A 20,083-nucleotide genomic window follows, 5' to 3' on the forward strand; every position below is an offset into this window, starting at 1 on the left:
TGGGCTCAGGTAACTGATCAAGCCAATCAAAATATTAGCAAAATATTGAAATAATTTTTTTAACCAAATCACCCAGTTATTTGGTTAGTCTGACTCTTTCAGTCTGTGGGAAGGGAGCTTGTTTTGTTTGGGTCTCTTGTGGAGCACAGGCTATATTGCCAGTGGGACTCAGATACAGTTTGACATTGGTAGTTTACAGTACATCCACATTTTAAAATGTCGCTCTTGTACAGAACTGATTGATTATTTCATGGCAACCTACAAAAAAGACCCTCTTTTATGAAGTACATAGAGATCCAGTTTTTAACTTGCAAGTGGTTAAATACAATAACTTTTCCAGAGTAATGTATTATGGCAATGTAGATTCTGTTGCTCATGAAATTGGGCACCATAGTTATTTGCTTCTTTTTAGTCTTGGTTGTCATTGTAGCTACCAGTGCATCTGTATTAGATGCTATATTTGGGAGAAAAGAAAGAAAAGTATGGGATATTACTAAAAGAAAATTGTCAACTTATAGATCATAGAATACACAGTTCTCTTTCATAAACAGGATAAAGAAATATATACACATCTATACCTACATACCCATACACATCCTGCCCCCACATACATGCACACCTCATACCCACACACATTTATCTCCATGTGTATGGAGAGAAACAGAAAGAGAAAATATACGCTATTATGAAGTAAAACTCCAAAAACAAACCTCAGAACCTGCCTTCCTTTTATAGCAAGAAAATAAAAAATTGCAGAATCATTATAGTAGGCTACAAATGAGCATCCAACCCAGCGGGTCTGTGAAAGTTGGCTCTCCTAAGACCTGTAAGATTCCTGTTCAGAAAAGAGACTATATATCTGCTGCCTGGGGGATATCTTCATGTACAGGGAAGAGTGGATTTCTGCAACTATGATGAAGCAAAGCATGATGCCAAAAATCTACCAAAAAAGATATTCCTACAAAATTCAATACAGGGGCCTTAGATTTTTTTTTACCTGACTTTTGGACTCAGAAATGGTTTCTTGGCCCGACGGTTCACTGAAGTGCCAGACCTTCAACAAAAGAACAGCTGTTTTGTACAGAAAGGTTTTCTTTAGAAAGGTTTGCCATTTTTCCTACTGAAATGGGATTTTTTTTTTTTTAAATATCAAAACATGTTGTCAGACTCTTGTCCTGAGAGGCAAGACAATATTCAAGACAGAGGGCAATGCCTTCCATGATTCCCCTGGACAGAATATGCAACATGGGCAGACCCCGCAAAATACTAGAGTTTTGTGAAAGGAGGGGATTCAAAGAGGGCATTAAAAGACATAGCTTCTCGGGAACCCTCTTGCACTGTTGGTGGGAATGCAAACTGGTGCAGCCGCTCTGGAAAACAGTGTGGAGGTTCCTCAAAAAATTAAAAATAGATCTACCCTATGACCCAGCAGTAGCACTGCTAGGAATTTATCCAAGGGATACAGGAGTGCTGAGGCACAGGGGCACTTGGACCCCAATGTTTCTAGCAGCACTCTCAACAATAGCCAAATTATGGAAAGACCCTAAGTGTCCATCAACTGATGAATGGATAAAGAAATTGTGGTTTATATACACAATGGAGTACTACGTGGCAATGAGAAAGAATGAAATATGGCCCTTTGTAGCAATGTGGATGGAACTGGAGAGTGTGATGCTAAGTGAAATAAGCCATACAGAGAAAGACAGATACCATATGGTTTCACTCTTAGGTGGATCCTGAGAAACTTAACAGAAAGCCATGGGGGAGGGGAAGGAAAAAAAAGAAAAAAAAGAAGTTAGAGTGGGAGAGAAAGCCAAAGCATAAGAGACTCTTAAAAACCGAGAACAAACTGAGGGTTGATGGGGGGTGGGAGGGAGGGGAGGGGAGGGGAGGTGATGGGCATTGAAGAAGAGGGCATCTTTTGGGATGAGCACTGGGTGTTGTATGGAAACTAATTTGACAATAAATTTCATATAATAAAAAAATTTTAAAAAGACATAGTTTATCTTCCGAACATGGGAGGAACAAATGTGAACAGAGCCGAGCTTAGTACAACCACCACATTCACTATTTTCTCATGAGTCTGTAGATCTACAATGACCTTCAAAATCTTCTAGTCCAGCGATCCCCAAATCAGGCTAATTATCAGGATCATCTCTTTAAATGAGGAGATTCCTAATTGCACCGCACCCCACGCCCCCACTCCCCAGAGGTCGTGGCCTTGGAACTGGGATGTTTTCAAAGTTCCAACAGGAAGCCTAATGATCAGCTTCATCTCATACAACTTTCCATATCATATTCTGCACAAATATGTCAATTGGAAATGCAGCCATTTCTAGAATGCTTTTTCACATGCACATTTCATGACTCCAAAAAGTTTTAAAGTGCTTTTACTCTGATAAAATCTCAGTGGTAAGTGCTTTTTTCTGAATGACAGCCAGTATCTAGTGATGTTAATTCAGTTCAGCACCCCCCCCACTACTCTTTTAAATACCTCAATACAGTGTCTCATTCAAATTCTCCACTTTCTTCTAAGATTAGAAGAATGTGATTTATACAAATATTTACGTACTAATAACACAAATAACTATTCCAGATTATTTTTAAAAACTTTTATTATTTGTTTACAATAGCAATTAACTATTGCTTTGCCTAATATGCGATTATGTGTTTAATGTTTGTCTCCTCTACTAAACTGTTACTGTAGTGTCTTTCTTATTTGATGCTATATCCTTATTCCCTTGCATAGGGCCAGACAGAGTGGGCTCTCAGTAAATAAGTCAATGAAATGATTAGCATCAAATAAGTAAAAGAAAAAAACACAAGGGATTAAGGAAGGAATATAGTTTAGTTGTTTATATATGATTATTACCCTGCTTCCTGTTTACAAGAAAAATACATAAACATATATTTGTGGACTAAACAAAACAGTAGAACACTGGCAACCTGATATATGTATAAGTACATCAGCAATTTAAGGTAAGATCCTTGTGAAAGTTAAGAATAAATTCGGCTCTGAGAACCACAGAAGTGATTGTATTTAGACCAGATCCCAAAAACTGTTAATGCTAACTTTCTAATCATAATGGTAACTCAGAACCCATTTTATAGATGAAAAAAATGTGGTACCAGACTAAAGGCAAAACTAAAATGAATGCCAGACACAGAAGCTTTAAACAGTCATTTTTCCAGTTCTGAGTTCCACTTACTACTTCTCATTTGCAAACTCACACTCGGCAGACTTGAAAACTGGTATTTAAAGGTCTAATACATAGCTCTTTCCCTGTGGGCAAAATTCTAAGAAAGAATGAATATCGAAGTTAAAGCACATAAAGTAATACACAAATAGTGGTCTTCTATGAGCTATATTTACCCATTTTCAAGTAGATGAGTGTAGCTACATTGCTCTTCAAAGCAAACTTCAACTGAAGGCCAATCGGAGAGATAAAAGTTACGAATGGCTTTTCAAGAATGACACGTCCTAGATATAATAGTGTAACCAAGAGCACTTATACAAATTAAAAAGGGAAAGTGTCTGACCAATAATAAGAAAAGCAGAAGTTATCTCCGAGTACAAAAAAGCAATGCCAGTAGAGTAGATATGCTGACAAGACATGAGTAATATTTTCCACATATAAGAAAAGCTTTCATCTCAGAACACTTTTTTTCAAAGCTGTTTTTGTACCTTAATTAAGATCTACAGAACTCAGTGGAGTGTTTTTTTTTTCTCCATTTACTAATATATTAACTAAGGCACAGAAATGCTTGCCAAAAACCACATAAAGAGTCAGAAAGTTAGTTGGACACTTTATGACAGAAAATGCCTCTCCTTTCCTTTTAAAACTTTTCTTGAGTTACAGAGAGATGCATGGATAGCTGTAGACATGGATGAGGGGAAAGACAGATGTGCATTTCTTTCACTGTATTTCTCTGAGACACCACCCCACACCTTCCCACCACTCTGCACCCCCAATATATTAATAACGGAAGGGTATTAGAGAGTGATACCTACTTTGTGAGTGTTTATTAAGCTCGTTGGTATTCATAGACCTAAGTGCTGACATAGGCAGTCAATCTTTCAGATGCACTATGTTTTAGACTCAAGAAAGTAGCTCCAGAGAATCTTTTAGCATGAGATAACATGGGAGTTTATCATGTTTTCTTGCATAATTCCCCCTTAATTTGTCATTGTAAAAGAGAAAGAAGAAATGCTATGTTCTAACAGTAGGAATAGTGGTAGCCCAGCCCCTAACCTCACTGTACCCATGTCGATAGGTTTTGCTAAGATCAGTAGGTCTTTGGAAATGGAAAACCTCAAAGAACATTAATAATTGTTTGGATAAAATAGTATGATGCCTGAAATAGCTATAGATAAAATATTAAGACTATTTTGCCAGTAACTAATTAGATCAGATATTAAAAACAAGTATATTTATGTTTTTATACCTACAAAAAGAAAAAAAAACCCTTCTAATTAGCAAAAAGAAAAAAAGAAGCACAAAGTAATATTTCAGTTTATCCATATCTCTACTATTATGAAAACATAAAAATCATGCTCACAAACATCACATAGGTGGGGAGGGAGAGGCAAGAGAGAGAAAAGACTTAAATTCTACTGACACTGTACATTATTTTCCAACAATGGGACAACATCTTTACTGGTGTGGAAGCAAACAACCACTCTTTATCAAAGCTCTGCAATGCAGGAATCTAACTGTTTCCCCAATACCACAGGAAATCTAAATATTAACTTCCTAGATGACACAAAGGAGTAAATATTGCTAAAACGTGTTATATAGAGTACTAAAAATGTCTCTGCAAACTTCTGGAATTCAGAAAGGCTGTTACCAGAGCAAAATCACAAGGGAAAATGAAGCACAGATAAAAAGCATTATATGTTTTCTTCTAAAGACTGGGGAGCTCCTTGAGGACAGGAATTGAATCATATACCTTTGTGTCTGTCTTACTCACCCACCATTAGGGTCCAGCACAGTGTGAGTGTGTGTGTGTGTGTGTGTGTGTGTGTGTGTGTGTGTGTGTGTGTTTAATGTTCATTTATTTTAGTGAGAGAGAAAGAGAGAGAGAGAGAGACAGAGTATGAGCAGGGTAGAGGCAGAGAGAGAGGGAGACACAGAATCTGAAGCAGGCTCCAGGCTCCGAGCTGTCTGGACAGAGCCCGACGTGGGGCTTGAATTCATGAACCTTGAGACGGTGACCTGAGCCCAAGTCTGAGGCTTAACTGACTGAGCCACCCAGGCGCCCCTCAGCACAGTGTGTTTTTAACAAATGAGAACAAACAAGCTTTTGTGCATTACTAGAACATCAGTCTAACAAAATGTCTTTCAGTAAATTTACGTTACTATAAAGTAGACCAATTTTTCATTCCTACAAACATGGAGAGCTCAGTTCTAGATATTTTTCAGAGAACATTGTATGAACCAAATAGTTTACATTCTGACATAAAAAAGAACTATATACTGTTATCAGTGATTTTTCTAATTTGCTCTCCATCACTACACTTCTCAAAGTCTCTCCATCTCTATCTATCTCACAATTACCTCTTTTTCTCTCTCAGGGGATTCATATTCTTTTTGAAGATCAATAATTATGGTTACACTCTTATTTCCATCCCTTCTGCCCCAAACAAGGCCTTCCTTTCCAGGTATCCTTCTCCATGTAAGATCTTCCCTGTGACACGGTGTCCTGTTTAAGACCATGGGTGCTGGAGCCAGGCAATCTTGGTTCAAATCCTCAGACTCCATTGTCACTCTCACCAGCTACATCGCATTAGATTAATTAAGCTTTCATTGCTTTAGTTCCTCATCTTCAAAATCGGCATAATAATAGTGCCTACCTAATAGGGTTGCTGTTTGATTTAATGAGTTATTCTTTTTTAACTTAGAAGACTTTCTGCCACCTAGTAAGTGCTCAGTAAATGTTAGGGTTAATTTTTGCACTGAATTTGTTGGCCAAAGCAGAAGATGAATAAGTTTGGGTGATTGGAAAAAAACAAAAACAAAAACAAAAACATCGTAATATTCTTTAAAGGATAAAGAAGGTGCTGACCAGATACAAAATAAGAACTGACTGGCAGTGGGGTGCCTGGGTGGCTCAGTTGGTTAAGCATCTGACTTCGGCTCAGGTCTTGATCTCAGGGTTCATGAGTTCAAGCCCCACATGGGGCTCTTTATTGTCAGCACAGAGCTGGCTTCAGATCCCATCTCCCTGTCTCTCTGTCCCTCCCCTGCTCCATCTCTCTCAAAAATAAATAAAAAAATAAATAAACAGTAAAAAAAAAAAAAGTACTGACTGGCAGTAAAGACAGTCTAGTAAACCAACAATGCCACACTTAAGTATACATCCAAAAGAAATGAGAACACATGTCCACATAAATACTTGTACACAAATGTTCACAGCATCATTATTGATTATTCATAATAACCAAAAAGTGGAAACAACTCAAATGCCCATCAGTTGATGAGAGGATAAATAAAACGCAGTTTATCCATACAATGGAAATCCCATAGTAGAAAGGTATGAATATAGATCCATACATACTACGAGACGGGTGAATTTTGAAAATATTATGTTACGTGAAAGAAATAAGTCATAAAGTGTCACATATAGCATGATTCCCTTTACATGAAATATCCAGATTAGGCAAATCTATATAGACCGAAAGCAATTAATGGTTGCTTAGTGCCAGGAAAGGGGGTTTGGGATTAGTGGGAGTGGACTAAATGGGACAGGATTTCTTTCTGGAGTGTTGAAAATGTTCTAAAATTGATGATGGTGATGGGTGCATACTTCTTTGAATATCCTAGAAAAATATTTCATTGTGGGACCCCTGGCTGGCTCAGCTAGTGGAGCATGAGACTCTTGATCTTGGGATTGAGTCCAAGCCCCACGTAGTGCATAGAGATTATTTTAAAAAATAAAACATTTCATTGTATAATTTAAATGGTTTAAGAGCACGGAATATGAATTATATACCAATTACATTCAATAAATATAAATTATATATCAATTTTGTATCAATATATAAGCAATTTTTTTTTAAAAAAGGCAAAGCAAAAGACAGTGGTCTCAACATTCATTGCATTGTTCACATGGTAGATTTTGTAGCATATAACTTTAGTTCCTTCCATTTCTAATTTAGAACTGATTTCTTGAAACTTTTAGTCACATTTTCCTATATCATTTCATGCTTAATAAGATTGTTGTCTTATTCCATCAATTTCCCACTGTTGATCAGCTTAAGATATTTGAAGATACTTGTTCTGGTTACCCAATTCCCCGAATTTCAAGGATCATTCTGAGTCTAAATGTCTTATGGTATCTATTGTGACTTTAAGATAAAGACAAGAATAGAGCACTGATAAGGTAGGCATTAATTTGAAAACATCTTTGCTTTTAAAGACACTTTTTTAAAACACTTAGCACTCAAAGCTTTGTGAAAATGTATCTACTCCAATGGGGGACGAGGGCCTTTTGTAAGGGGGGGGGAAAGGCTTAATGTGCTCCCACAATTAGTGAGGCCATTTACTTTTTGGAGAACCTATTACTTTTACCAAATCATATCCTGATCCCTGAACCTTTGATTAGTCATGTGTACATACAGAACTGATTTCAGTGCTTGCTGATGAGTCTTGCACAACAGCATCAAAGTTTATTATCTCTAGAGACTGAGAACACTTGCAATGTGCAGGAAGAGATTTTTGCCATTTACTAAAAAACAGAATAAGTGGCTATTAATTGATTAACTCATGATCATCAATTTTGTAAAAGTAAGTCTTCATATACTGTATTCTTCTCCTCTCTCTCTTACACACACACACATAGACACACACACACACACACACACACAGACACACACACACACACACACACACATCCATAAATGCATGCATGCCGTTTTTTCCAGGGTTTGAGCAAAATAAGTATAAGTAGGTGTCCTTGGATATGTACTGAAAACATTATTGAAGTACTGACATCTTGACTTTTCAATAATTCAACATATGAGAACTGAATACATGTACATTTTTCTACACCCATTGATAAAGAATTAAATTGTTCACTATTTGGAAAAGTGCTATATGTACCAATTTCACTGTAGCCACAGTTCTATAAGAAGGAATAGAATGACCTCATATATGCTACAAAAACTTGTAAGTAAATATTGTATCTGAAGGTCTATCTGGAAATGTACATTTAAATTGACAAAATTAAGCAATTAGGAAGACATTTTTGCACTGATGACTTAAAGGCAGTCATTCTATCCTCTGTGTTAGGAATCAGCACTCCAAAAACTAAATAATTTTTCATAAAGCCCATCTTACTTTTTCTAATATTTAAGGAACTATGAGAGCCAAAGACTGCTTTTCTCTGAAAAAAAAAGTTATTTATGAGTTCCCCTTAGGTCTATTTTTTAAGGAACTTAGTTATGACTTTGATTGTTTGGTTATTCTTCTCGGGGAATACTCATCATGGAAAAACTTGGTACAATTGTTCCATCCAAATGTGCTTTTTTAATGACTTAATTGTAATAAACAAGAAGTAATAATAACCCAGAACTTACTTTTAGCCAAATTATTTCTCAAAGGACACTGAGGGGCTTCTCTTTAAAAAGTAGTGATAATTGGGGTGCCTGGGTGGCTCAGCTGATTAAGTGTCTGATGCTTGATTCTGGCTCAGGTCATGATCTCACAGTTCATGAGACTGAGCCCCACATCAGGCTCTGTGCTGACAGTGCAGAGCCTGCTTGGGATTCTCTCTCTCCCGCTCTCTCTCCCCTTCTCCCACAATAATATATAGTAAGTAGGAGACAGTTATCTCCCTTCTAAAACACTATATAATATAAATTCTCCAAACAAATCAAATCCTAAAAGGTATATCCTGATGTTGCATCATTCATATTTTAGCATGCTGATCTTATTTATAAAAACAATTTTATTTATTTGGTGTGAAAATTAAGAATCACCCTCCCGCTCCCCCATGTATGATGTCACTTCCTTAGTTACTCAGTGGTAAATGCTAATATACCATTGCGTTTAAAGGAGATGCCTTGTAAACTGACTCTCTCTCAGAGGTGATGGCAATCAGACTTGCTACCTGATTTCTTACAATTGAACAGGGAATGATTTTAGGCCCTAAGGATATATGCTAGTGTTATTTTTAGACTTGCCAAATGCATAGTTAGAAATATTTAAAGCCTTTGAAAGGTACTACACATTGTAATTATCAGACTGTCCGTTCATGCTGTACGCAGACCAGTTATAGGTATTGGGAGCTTCTGTATTGCTAACAATTCTGTCATTTCAAAAGTAAGACTATTCTTTTCAATAAAAGAACATTTCATTAGCGAATGTGGTCAACTGCAGCAATGTCGACTACCGACACTTTTTTGTAGGAAGAGGTAGCCAGATTTAGGAAGGCAGATTTCCCCTAGTACCTCTAAGTTAAGTCAGTGCAAATAGTTCTAACAAGATTTGGGGCTCTGCATTGGAGTCATTAACAAAATTTCAAGGAGAGAGAGGAAGGAAGTGCATTAGAAACATATGGTGGAGAGAAAATTTCTGGAATCCTGTCACTAAAATGGATCAAAGTAAGAAGTGAAAGATAAAAGTAAAAAAAAATAGTAATAATTCAACACAAGATTATGTTTTAAGATTCTAATAAGGAGCAAATGAACAGCACTTCCTCCAGCAGTTATAAGGATGTCAGGAAAAGGTAATTGAGTTCTGGGCAGAGGGTAGACGGTGCTTTAGTTGTTCCTGTTTAGGAAGTTAAATGCTTAGGGAGACACATTCCCTCTTTCAGGTCAGAGGGGTACCATTTAGTACATTACTGCTGAAGTACCCTGGTGACCTGAATGAGTTCATGCAGCTTCCAAAGGTGCTTAAGCACTGAGAGCTCAGGCACTAGAAGTGATAAATATTCTATTAGTTCTTTCTATTTAATATACCAACACCCAAAAATGCCAGTAAAAGGAAGTTTGTTTTTTTTCTTAATGTGAAAGAATTCATTGTGACAGGAGATATTCAGGTAACAATTGTGACCAGTGGTTTCCCCTTCCAGCTTGTAGATGACCCAACAGGTGTTAAGTCCATCGCTCTAGTTGGCCGCATCCATACTGGCCAGCTCTTACATTACGTTGCATCTGCTATATCTTTAAGGGAATCTGCTAACTTGAAAGAATAAAAGTGTGCTCCAAAATGATTAAGCCCTAGACAAAATTGGCAAGTTTGCCTCTGGCACTTAGGCCTTCCGTTTCCTCTCCCATTTTCTGCTCCTCCTAACCTCAAGTGCAACAGAAAGTTTTCTTATTAGCAAAGCCTCATAACGTGGGCTGGAACTCCAGCACAGGTTCTTACCATCGGGGAAGACTTGAGCAGGGCATTTTGTTCTGAATAACAGGTTCCCATATGTCAAAATGGGAATAGTAACATATAACTGTTAGGAAGAGTAAATGAGAAAATGCACATAAAAAGTCTAACATACTATGACTATTGTCAACTTATGTCCTCTTTTTAAATGGATAAATGGATAAGTCAATTATCAATTTGGTTTTACTGTTGACAGAATATCTGGCATCCAAAGAAGGAATATCTTTGGTAAGATTTCTTCCCAATATCTCATAAATCACATACAGATAGTCATTTGCCAACTCCATTTATAAACAAGGCTCTTCTTGGCACAGGACACATCATCATGGACTCAAAAAAATCAATATTTTAAAACCTTAAAAGCTTCCCTCCCAAATTTGAGTTAAGTGATACAGTTGAACCTACCAATAGCTCATTTCTTTCCACCTTCAGCTCTGCATTTCACTAATTTTATCAGCAGATAACCAGAGACAAAGAATTCTTCAACCTTAACCTTCCTGTACATTGCTCTTTAAAAATTGCCTAATGGGAAAATATAACCTTGACATTTATCCTGTAAGCAACAAGAAAAGAGAGATGCATATTCTATGACATTTCCAGTGAAAGAAAGGCTTTGGGAAGATCTGAATCAATGAAGTATTAAGAGTATGGTCTCAAGATACTTTTATATTTATGTGTACATTCTCAATATAATATATGTAAGTAATGTATTCAAGGCTACAAAAGTACTTCTCCTTAAAGATAAGAGAACTAGAATATTAATATAAGATTATGAAACTGAGTGAAATAAAATGTTGCCACACAAAATTGCTATTATCTATGATCGTAACAAGCTGGTCTTTGTAATAATTCATCTTTAAGCAGAACTCTGACAGTATTATAAACTGGACTTACAAAGGTTCTTCAAGAATCAAACTAAATCATCACCCTGATCCTATAAGAAGGTTGACTGAAGTTGTAATCTGACATTTTGCATCCTTTAAGTGGTTTTCTTTTTCATTTTTCCAGGTAATGCATCCAGCATCCTTACACATGAAGAACATAAATGTCTCAACTAACAGAAAAGCTCTATACTGCCCTAAAATTCCCACTATAACCCTTGCCTGAAACTGATCAATAAAGTCTTCCAATGTAAGAGAGCAATAAGAGGAAGTTAAGATAATCAAGTGACATTGCTCTACAACGACTGATGACCTAAGTTAAGAGAGCAGTCACACTCAGTCCTTTGACCAACCATTGTTGAAAAAATTCCTGGAAGCTTTCGATGGCTAGTGTATGGGGTTCAGCCCTTAATTTTATTAATATCCCTGCCACACTGGAGAACAGATTGAGTTCAGAAGCATCACCTCAGAGCAGATGGCTTACATCCTACCACGTTAATGGGTCTCCATAAACAAGAGACATTTTAAAAGCTGGCACATAGTAGGTGCTCAATCAATGTTTCTGTATTTATTAGAAGAAAAACTGGGGATATCATTCAGGATATCCTGAGACATCCTGCAAAGAGAACTTTAGCCCTTGTGTCTGTACCAAGCACTGTACTGCTCTGAGGTTATGGGATCTGTGATGATGTTTCCTCAAGGGCTATAGGGGGCTGTTCCTCCATCGCTGTTCCTCTTTCGAATAAATCATATCATCGTAAGCTCTCCTGAAATACACTGATAATTTGGGAAAAGTGCCTTTTAAGGCTTGAATTATCTGAATAATGAACAAATCTCCACGTCTAATTGAACTCAGCCTGAGCATAGGCTCAGACTCAAAGCAAACTCGGTAAAGCATTTCCAGTAGAACTCAGGCAGGCCAGATGTTCTGGAAGCAGAACCACGGTCATTATGCACATGCCAGCTCCTCCTCACTCCACCCCGGGCCAAGACCCTTTCAGCAGCGCGAGGCCTGCTTAACATATGACTCTGGCTGCATTACTGCGTGGCATCCCAGCACCCATTCGAACATTTCAGCAATTTTAAACAAGCTCCATTGACAGGGACTATTAAACGGAAGCCAAAGAAGCACGCCGGGAGAGCACATTAATTATGAGGTAACACCTTCGTCTGCATTACCTACATGACCTCAGGGTGGGTGACACATAAGCGATTTACTACTTTTGGTTAAACCATACCTACACTTTACATGAGACAGAATGGACACAAGTTACGCAAAAGCTGTAACATAAATAATGAAGTATGAGTTGACATGGTCCTGAAACGAAGTGAATGGTAGCCTCAAGTTTTTTACTGTGTTTCTGAGACGAGAAGCACTACGATGTGTGTGTGTGTGGGCGGGGGGGGGGGGGGGGTGCGGTGTTCAGAAGGAGATGAGTGAGGAAAGGTCCTAGGGTCGGGCACAGCCCTACCTAAGCCCCATCCCCGACAAGGTCACTACACCCCCTCACATGCTCGAAATTCATCCAGATTAAGCAGTTCTTTTAAGACAAAATGCACCCTGGGAAAGACTAGAAGGTCATTTACACCTTTGGATGCGCTATTCTGCTTTTACGAAAAGGCTCCTTTTCCCCTTAATTAAGGGAATGCTAGTTTTCTTTGGGGAATTAGATGGGTAATCTTGCAACCTGGAGCATTTCCATGAAGAGAAGATCTAGGTGGGATAAAACAGGAAGGGTTTCAAAGAAACAGAGAGGAGCATTAAGAGCGAGTGCCTGATGTGTAGGGAGATGGTAGCACTGGTTAAGGAAAGACACGTCAAAAATAAAGTAGGAGGGTTCCTTTGCGCCCTCGGCCGCCTTTAAGTTTTGTCTGGGTTTGTTAACAATTTCAGACACTAAAAATCATTTCATCTGTTCTGACATGGATGTAGTAGGTTGCTAATGCCTGGTCTACAGTAATCCTTTTAGGGGTGGATGTGCACTCACATCCATATTTTACACTCGGATAGATAGATTTGGGGTCATTCTTTTTTCTAGGGGAATACAAAGACGGGGCTCGGCTCACAGTGTAACATATTACTTGCCATATGAAAGCAGGGAGCAAGCCCATATTTGCTCTGGAGTAGTCATGTTATAACACATGGCTGTGCTTCAGCAAATGTCAGGCTTAAAAACAGAAGTAGACACAGCAGATAGGGCTGGCCAATTACATCGCGATCTGAAAACACCAGTGATTTATTAGTTGCTATTAGCTAACCAGCTCCTCTCCATTTGATCTGCGTATTTATTAGTTATAAGTATTATGCAAGCATGTCTTTTTATATGAGAATACAATAGAATAATTTGAGTTGTGATTACTTTTTTAAAGAGAAATCCTACAACTGGAATTAAATTTCACACTGCATTTCAACCTCAAAAGAAACATAAATCTGAAACTAATACAAAAAGTGTAAAAATTTCCATATTCAGGTTAATGTTTAGCAGCAGAAAAGAATAACTTTTGTTTATCTCTGAAAACAGCTTTCTTCATCTAAACAAATGACTAGAATAAGATTAAGAGAAACCTGTTTGGGTTTCGTAGATACACACACATATTCCAATTTCCTTCCGCACAATGACTTTTATGCAAATGTGCACCACACAATCTCCTGACCTCCTTTACCATCACACCGGGACAATGACAGTTCAATAATTGAAACGGTACATATCTGGTATATTTGATTTTAAATTGCAAAGTTGGACTCAGGCCTATTGAAATGAAAATGCTCGTGATTCTTTGTTAATTCCAAACTGATCGGGTTATTATTTCCTACTAGTAAAAAAAAAAAAAGAGGCAAAATGGTAGGTGAAGCTAATTATTCCATTTTTTATTTCCTTGCCACATACTTTCCCCAACGTGGCTCCTTGCATTCTCTTCTGTGACCCTCCCCCACACCTTGATTTTAGTTCTTAACCCGGATGCTTTCATCCATAACATGGCTAATGAGAAAACTCCAAAAATGTTCCTTGGGGGAATGTTACACTAAAAGTTACCTAGGACTAAATCCCACGTGTGTTCCTTTGCTCACCATGGAGACAAGAGATTCATTCACTGCTCTCAGCCAATTTGAAATCCAAATATGAAAACAGCATTGTGGAATTCAGACAGACTATTCTGCTTCACTACTAGCAGATGCAGGAAGAAAAAAGGCTGGTATCATTAAGCTTTTGACTTTGAACCAGCAAAGCTGTGAACACCTCACTTAAAAATACATACAATATTATAAGAGCAGCTGAATTACAGGTGTGGCAAGAGGATTTTCAAGCCCTGCATAGGATGGGGGCAGACCAATCAGCTGCCTGGAAAAGTCTTGTCCTTTCTGAGCCCAAGGTAAACTAACTGTAAAACTGAAATATGGCCAAAGTCATATCTGTTCTTCTTCCGTTTGAACGGGTAGTGCTAAGTGGCTTTCATTATATCTTTTTACTCTACTCTTTAGGAAAAGTTTGGGATCATTTAAGGGGTAGACCAATTGCAATGCATTTTTTAAAAAGGAGGGTTGGAAGTAAAGGTTTTTGTTTTTGTTTTTAATACATAGCTCAGTGGATTCATGTATTCATCCTACAAATATTATCGAGGACATATTATGTGATTATCAATTGACAGAAATCTGTAGAGGATGCAAAGGTGTGGGATTAGAAGAATATAATCAAACACAATAAAGTGGTTGGCTAAGAAACACTGCTTTTGCATTATATCTCAATCTAGATGTAGATGAAAATACACACACAGGCACACTTTACCTTACAACCCTGATTGTGGCTATCTCTCACTTAGCATTTACTAACCTCACTTTAAAAGTACTTTTATACATTGAAAGAGAAGATTAAGGGCAATATGTAGTTTCATTTTATTGTTTTAATTTCCTAGACCAAGTTTGCTTCATCGTTAAAATTTCTGGAGGAAAAAAATCAAAATTTAATAGTGCTTAACTTAGCGCTTCAGAGAATTCTGCTTGAAGAAAAGAGTAAGGGTTCCTTAACAATAACAAAATTCCTTTTAAAAAAAATTCTAAGGAAAATAATACTGCCAAAAAATGAATACAGCTTTGTTTGTTTTTGCAGTCATCGTTAGCAATAGACATAAAGGTATTCTTTTTTTGAGTCCAGATGGAAAGATCATCAACACATTCTGCCTCTGGGTTCCTTGCCAAAATACCATAACCCGCAAGCCTTCTACCTTAAACATAAAAGGAAAGGTGTTGTTCTGGTCAAATAAAGAAATAATTTTTACTAGCATACGTCTAATGTTAAAGCTGCCTAAATCCTGCCAAATACATTAAAACAACATCTGTAAAACAGATTTTCATTAAATTGATCAGTTTAAAGTTAAGCAGCTAGGCAGATGATGCTTTCAAGCTCACCCTCAACCTTTAACCTTTAACCTCCTTAAACTGAAATAAGGACACACACTTCTTTTAGTAATACTGCTCCAGGTTGACAATGCAGGAGGTAAAGTGGTCTATTCAAATCGAACTGACACATAACCGCATTTAGAGTGTTATGAATCAATATGTTGTCAATAACGAGAAAAGCTGTTTTCTCACAGCTCTGTATTTGTCTTATAACTGCTACTTGTCACTTTCCCTTAAAGTCTGAATAATTCACGATGCAAAATGATGTAAATTAAACTCCTAATGAAAATGAATTTTATATAGGAGATTATTGTCTAGTCATTAACTCAGAAACTATTTTAACTCTAATTTTAATATTTTAGCCTATTACAGACCATCATTTTTTTTCCCAGGCCCAGGCCAATTTGTTAGGTTCTCATTTAAAAGCAATTAATGTTACTTATGAAGCAATTTCATTTTGCCGACACAAGCCGACCAAGCTTGCTAATATTCTCATCACTACACTTGAAAATCCTCTATATCTGACTCATACAGTTTCTATAAATCAGTTTAGAGAAGGCAACCTCAACACATTCCTATTCTGGAGTACTTATCTAGTTACTACTAGGGATAATGAATGCTCCTTGAAGGATAATGCAAAATAATATAGTTGGATTGTCCAACACCAAGTTTCAACAGCTCAAATATTTATCTCCTCAATCTTCTCTTAATTCAAGGTAACTTTGTTCCAAGTGTGTTTTTGTTTGTTGGCTTACCATTTTTAGACACTACACTACAAAGACACTTGAGTATTTAAGAGATAAATAAAGAACAGTGGGGGGAAAAGTAAATTTTTATATGATTTTACAACATTTTTAAGGGAAGAGTACATACATCCTTTGGTTCTAGGATCTAAAGCTCTCTCTGCTTTAAAGCCCTCTTTATAAACAAGCTTTTATCTCATTTGGTTGTTATACATTCGAAGGCAATATCCAACTCTCCCTGAAAAGGAACTTCAAGAGTAACTCTGACACTTAGCAAATTGCTCTGCAGATAGTGAGGGTGATCAACTCATACTCACGGAGTGACTAGATAAACTTAATACACACATATACACGCACGTTTAAATAACCATCAAACAATTAGATTAAACAACCTTTCCTGAGAAAATAAACAGTAACACTCTACCTCTCTTTAGCTCCCCACATGAGATTAATAAAATAGAAAAATCTGTACGTTTATATCTTCTATTCACAACATGTTAATTTAAAGTGTTAGAGGAGCGGTGTGAATATAAACACAGTTCATGAATATTCTACATAGCTCCCAGGGTCGAGAGATCTATTATTTATACAAACTTAATGTTTGCTTTTTCTCCTAGGTATTCTAAAAGTTTTAATAGGTCAGGTATCAACAGAAAAAAAGTTGACAATGGAAGAGCAAAACGTATGGATTATAATACAATGAATCCTTTGTATCATATTCTCAATGCCATCAACTTAGAAGCTTGTATCTTACATTAGGGTTTGCACTCCCCTCAAACTCTGTAACCCAAATCTAACGCTTTCCTTGTTGATCCACAGAGCGCTGATATCACAGGGACAATGTTACAAACTCTCACTCTACATCTTTAGGCTTTTACGCTCAGTACACCAATCTAGAATTTGGACCTCAAGAAACGACCCAAACGAATAGTGCCAGTCCAAACCAAATAAACAATTCCTGCACCTGCTCTACAGAGCCACAACCTGCCCTTTTTGCTGTGTGTTTATAGTTTGAAATAGTATTAGAAAAGCCATAGGTATTATAATCGCTGGTTGACTCCTGATAGTATAGTTATCACTGATTTCTAGTATAAATCAATAGATAACACTTGCAAAATGGATTTTGTAATCATATTTAGAGCTGGTTACAATGACTAATGGCTTGCAATATTTTCTGAATTTTAATATCCTCTAGACAAAAGAAGTTTTTAATAAGTTACCAAGTTATTCATCATAGAAATGAATCTGTTACGTTTGTACAAGAACCAAGACGATCAAGCCAATCCAGTAAACAGACTCACAAAATAAATTAACCAGTAATTAGAATTTAGAAAAAGCAGAGACAAGTTGTGTAATAAAGGGGGTTCACCAGTTGCACATATTCATTACATCTGCATAGTTTTTTTTTTCCAGCAAAGATAAAAGTATATTTGCCATTTAATGAACATTTTTATTTGTGCCCCACCCATTGGGAATAAAACCATTTCTAGCTGGGAAAGGTCATGTAAAATAACAACTGAGTTAAGTAGAAGACTTCCAACTGATGCTAAGGGAGAATGTGTCTACTCTGTTGTTTTGTACAGAAAAACAACGACAACAAAACACACACATACACACACACACACGCATGCACGCACGCACGCACTGTGTTTGGATCGCCCCTGTTTGACAACAAACAAAAGATGATGTATTCACGGAGTAGACTGTTCTTGTCATCTGTTCCCTGTAACCATCAACACTTAGCCAAGAGTAGCGCCATATTTGTGTTTTATTTAAATCAATCAATGCAAGAAGTATAACAATATGACTTTTATGTGAAACTACTCAGAAGGCTTATTTTATTTCTGGGAAACCAGTAAAGCCAGCAATGCCACTGAGATAGGTGTAAAAGGGACACAGGGCAAACCTTGTAAATAAATTCTCCAATTCCATCTATCTCAGTCTACGTTTAGTAACGTTAAGCAGCAGCTGTGTACCTTGCCCCTCTCTCCTTTTGCTCTTTTTTTTTTTCCCTGAACTTACAGATTTGCGCTCCAAGCCCTGAAACAGTTAATTCCCTGCTCTGCTCTGTGCCAACGGAAATGGATGTCGCTGCTTACCTTGTAGAGCTTCAGGGCCGCCTCGTGCCTGTGATTGGTGGTATGCAAGCGTAATTTATCCACACTGTTGGTGTAGTAGTCACAGGCGTTACATTTCAGGTGAACGGGGTTGCCAATGGCAATACACTTCAGCCTCCACTCATTGCTTTTACCCCCTTCTTTAATGTGGGCCACCAGTTGATATTTCTGCATATGTTTATCAGTCTTGCAGTGGAGCTGGAAGTTGGCTTTGAGCTGAGTGTTGTAGTTACAGAGCTTGCACTGGTAGATATCTCCAATCACAGCCCTCCATTCCTCTTCAGGGAGAGAGCGCTCACTGCTCACATGCACACTTAGGGCCTCCAGGCTGTCAGAGGTGAATTTGTTGCAAACAGCACACTGGAATAGCTTCAGCGCTGGGTCACTGATATAAGGTGACAGCTCTCCTGCAGTAAGGAGGGACAGGTCATCACCCATTAGCTGACCACTGGCAAGCCGGATTTCAGGCGGCAGCTCATTATTTACTACAGGAAGAAAAAAAATTAAAAGGAAAAATAGAGACTAGAAAACACAGCACACACAAAGGAATCTGTAAAATAAAGTCTTGACAAGGAATGTGCTTTCTCTAGAGCTTACACTATAAAAAGCTGTAATAGGATTGAATCAGGATCAATTACAATCATCCCTTTCAACTTCTAAATTCCCTCATCAGATAGCTTTAATTACTCCTACTGGGCATGATGTCATTCTGAAATTTGTATTTTCGAGGGCAAGAAAGTTGATCAATACCATAACAAGACAGTCACGTGCTTGCAGTTTAAGAGCCTAGATAAACTTACATAAGCACTAATTGTTATTTTGCAATTTGTCTAAAAGCTTGATGAGATTTGGCTAATACTGCCCCTGCGTGCCTGTAATCTACTGCCAAATACCTGGGATAAGGTAACGGTATTACGGTGAGTTTAATCATCTTCAATCACAGACATTCAAATATGTTTCAAAAATATTTAACGAACGGGGGTGGTGGACCCTTCCGAAGCTCAAGCTTGATATTTTAGGAATAACGGCTGAGACCGTGAGGTACAGCTAATGACTGTAAGGCAACTAATGCACATCAGCGTTTGCTAATAATCAACCTGCTGAACGGAGAGGGAGTCTGCGGACTCCTCTTCCGCTGCCCATCCATCCCTTAACTCCTTCCTCTCTGGAGTTAATTCAGGTTTGAAGGAAGGCACAAATGGTTTCATTACCCGGTTGAAAGAGAAAGTCCCTTCTAGTAAACTGTCCCCAATTTGTTGGCATTCACCGCCTTGTCTGGGTGTATCACGCCAAATCAGAATGCGACTAGAAACTAAGCGCAGTGCAGAAAAGCAGTTAAGTACTAACCGAGTCCTGGTGCCAAAGCGGCTGCCGTGGCGGGATCCAGCTGGAATGGACTGATCATGAGTTGTGGGTCCGCAGGGTTTTCCAGCTTCATTCCGGTCAGGCCTATGTTCTGGGCTAGGTAGTACTGATAAAGTTCAGCCTCCGCCGGGGCAAGGCCCAAGTGCAGGTTGTGCTGGATCTGCTTCATGTTCTGCTGCAGAAGCATCATATTATG

General features: G+C 37.8%; 1 protein-coding gene and 1 long non-coding RNA gene across 5 annotated transcripts in view; one reads left to right on the plus strand and one right to left on the minus strand.

Moving 5' to 3' along the window:
* Positions 1-20,083, minus strand: part of ZFHX4 (zinc finger homeobox 4) — a 160,659-nt gene that overhangs the window by 138,200 nt on the left and 2,376 nt on the right. The window contains exons 1-2 of one of the 2 annotated variants that reach the window (XM_027064346.2): positions 19,870-20,083; positions 18,505-18,929 (exon numbers count right to left, since the gene is read on the minus strand). The exon at positions 19,870-20,083 is cut by the window's right edge and continues 2,376 nt beyond it. In XM_027064346.2, the coding sequence (XP_026920147.2) occupies positions 18,505-18,929; positions 19,870-20,083 (639 nt within the window). Of the gene's footprint in view, positions 1-18,504; positions 19,008-19,869 lie in introns of both variants that reach the window. The other variant, XM_027064344.2, reaches the window with a different exon arrangement.
* The window catches only part of LOC113600683 (uncharacterized), a 25,128-nt gene continuing 17,201 nt past the window's right edge, over positions 12,157-20,083 (plus strand). For 2 of the 3 annotated variants that reach the window (XR_008292853.1, XR_008292854.1), the window contains exons 1-3: positions 12,157-12,423; positions 18,430-18,544; positions 19,360-19,439. This is a non-coding gene — a long non-coding RNA (uncharacterized LOC113600683). The remainder of the gene's footprint in view (positions 12,424-18,429; positions 18,545-19,359; positions 19,440-20,083) is intronic. The other variant, XR_008292855.1, reaches the window with a different exon arrangement.

The sequence above is a fragment of the Acinonyx jubatus genome, chromosome F2 (genome assembly GCF_027475565.1).
Source record: "Acinonyx jubatus isolate Ajub_Pintada_27869175 chromosome F2, VMU_Ajub_asm_v1.0, whole genome shotgun sequence".
Taxonomy (NCBI): Eukaryota; Metazoa; Chordata; class Mammalia; order Carnivora; family Felidae; genus Acinonyx; species Acinonyx jubatus.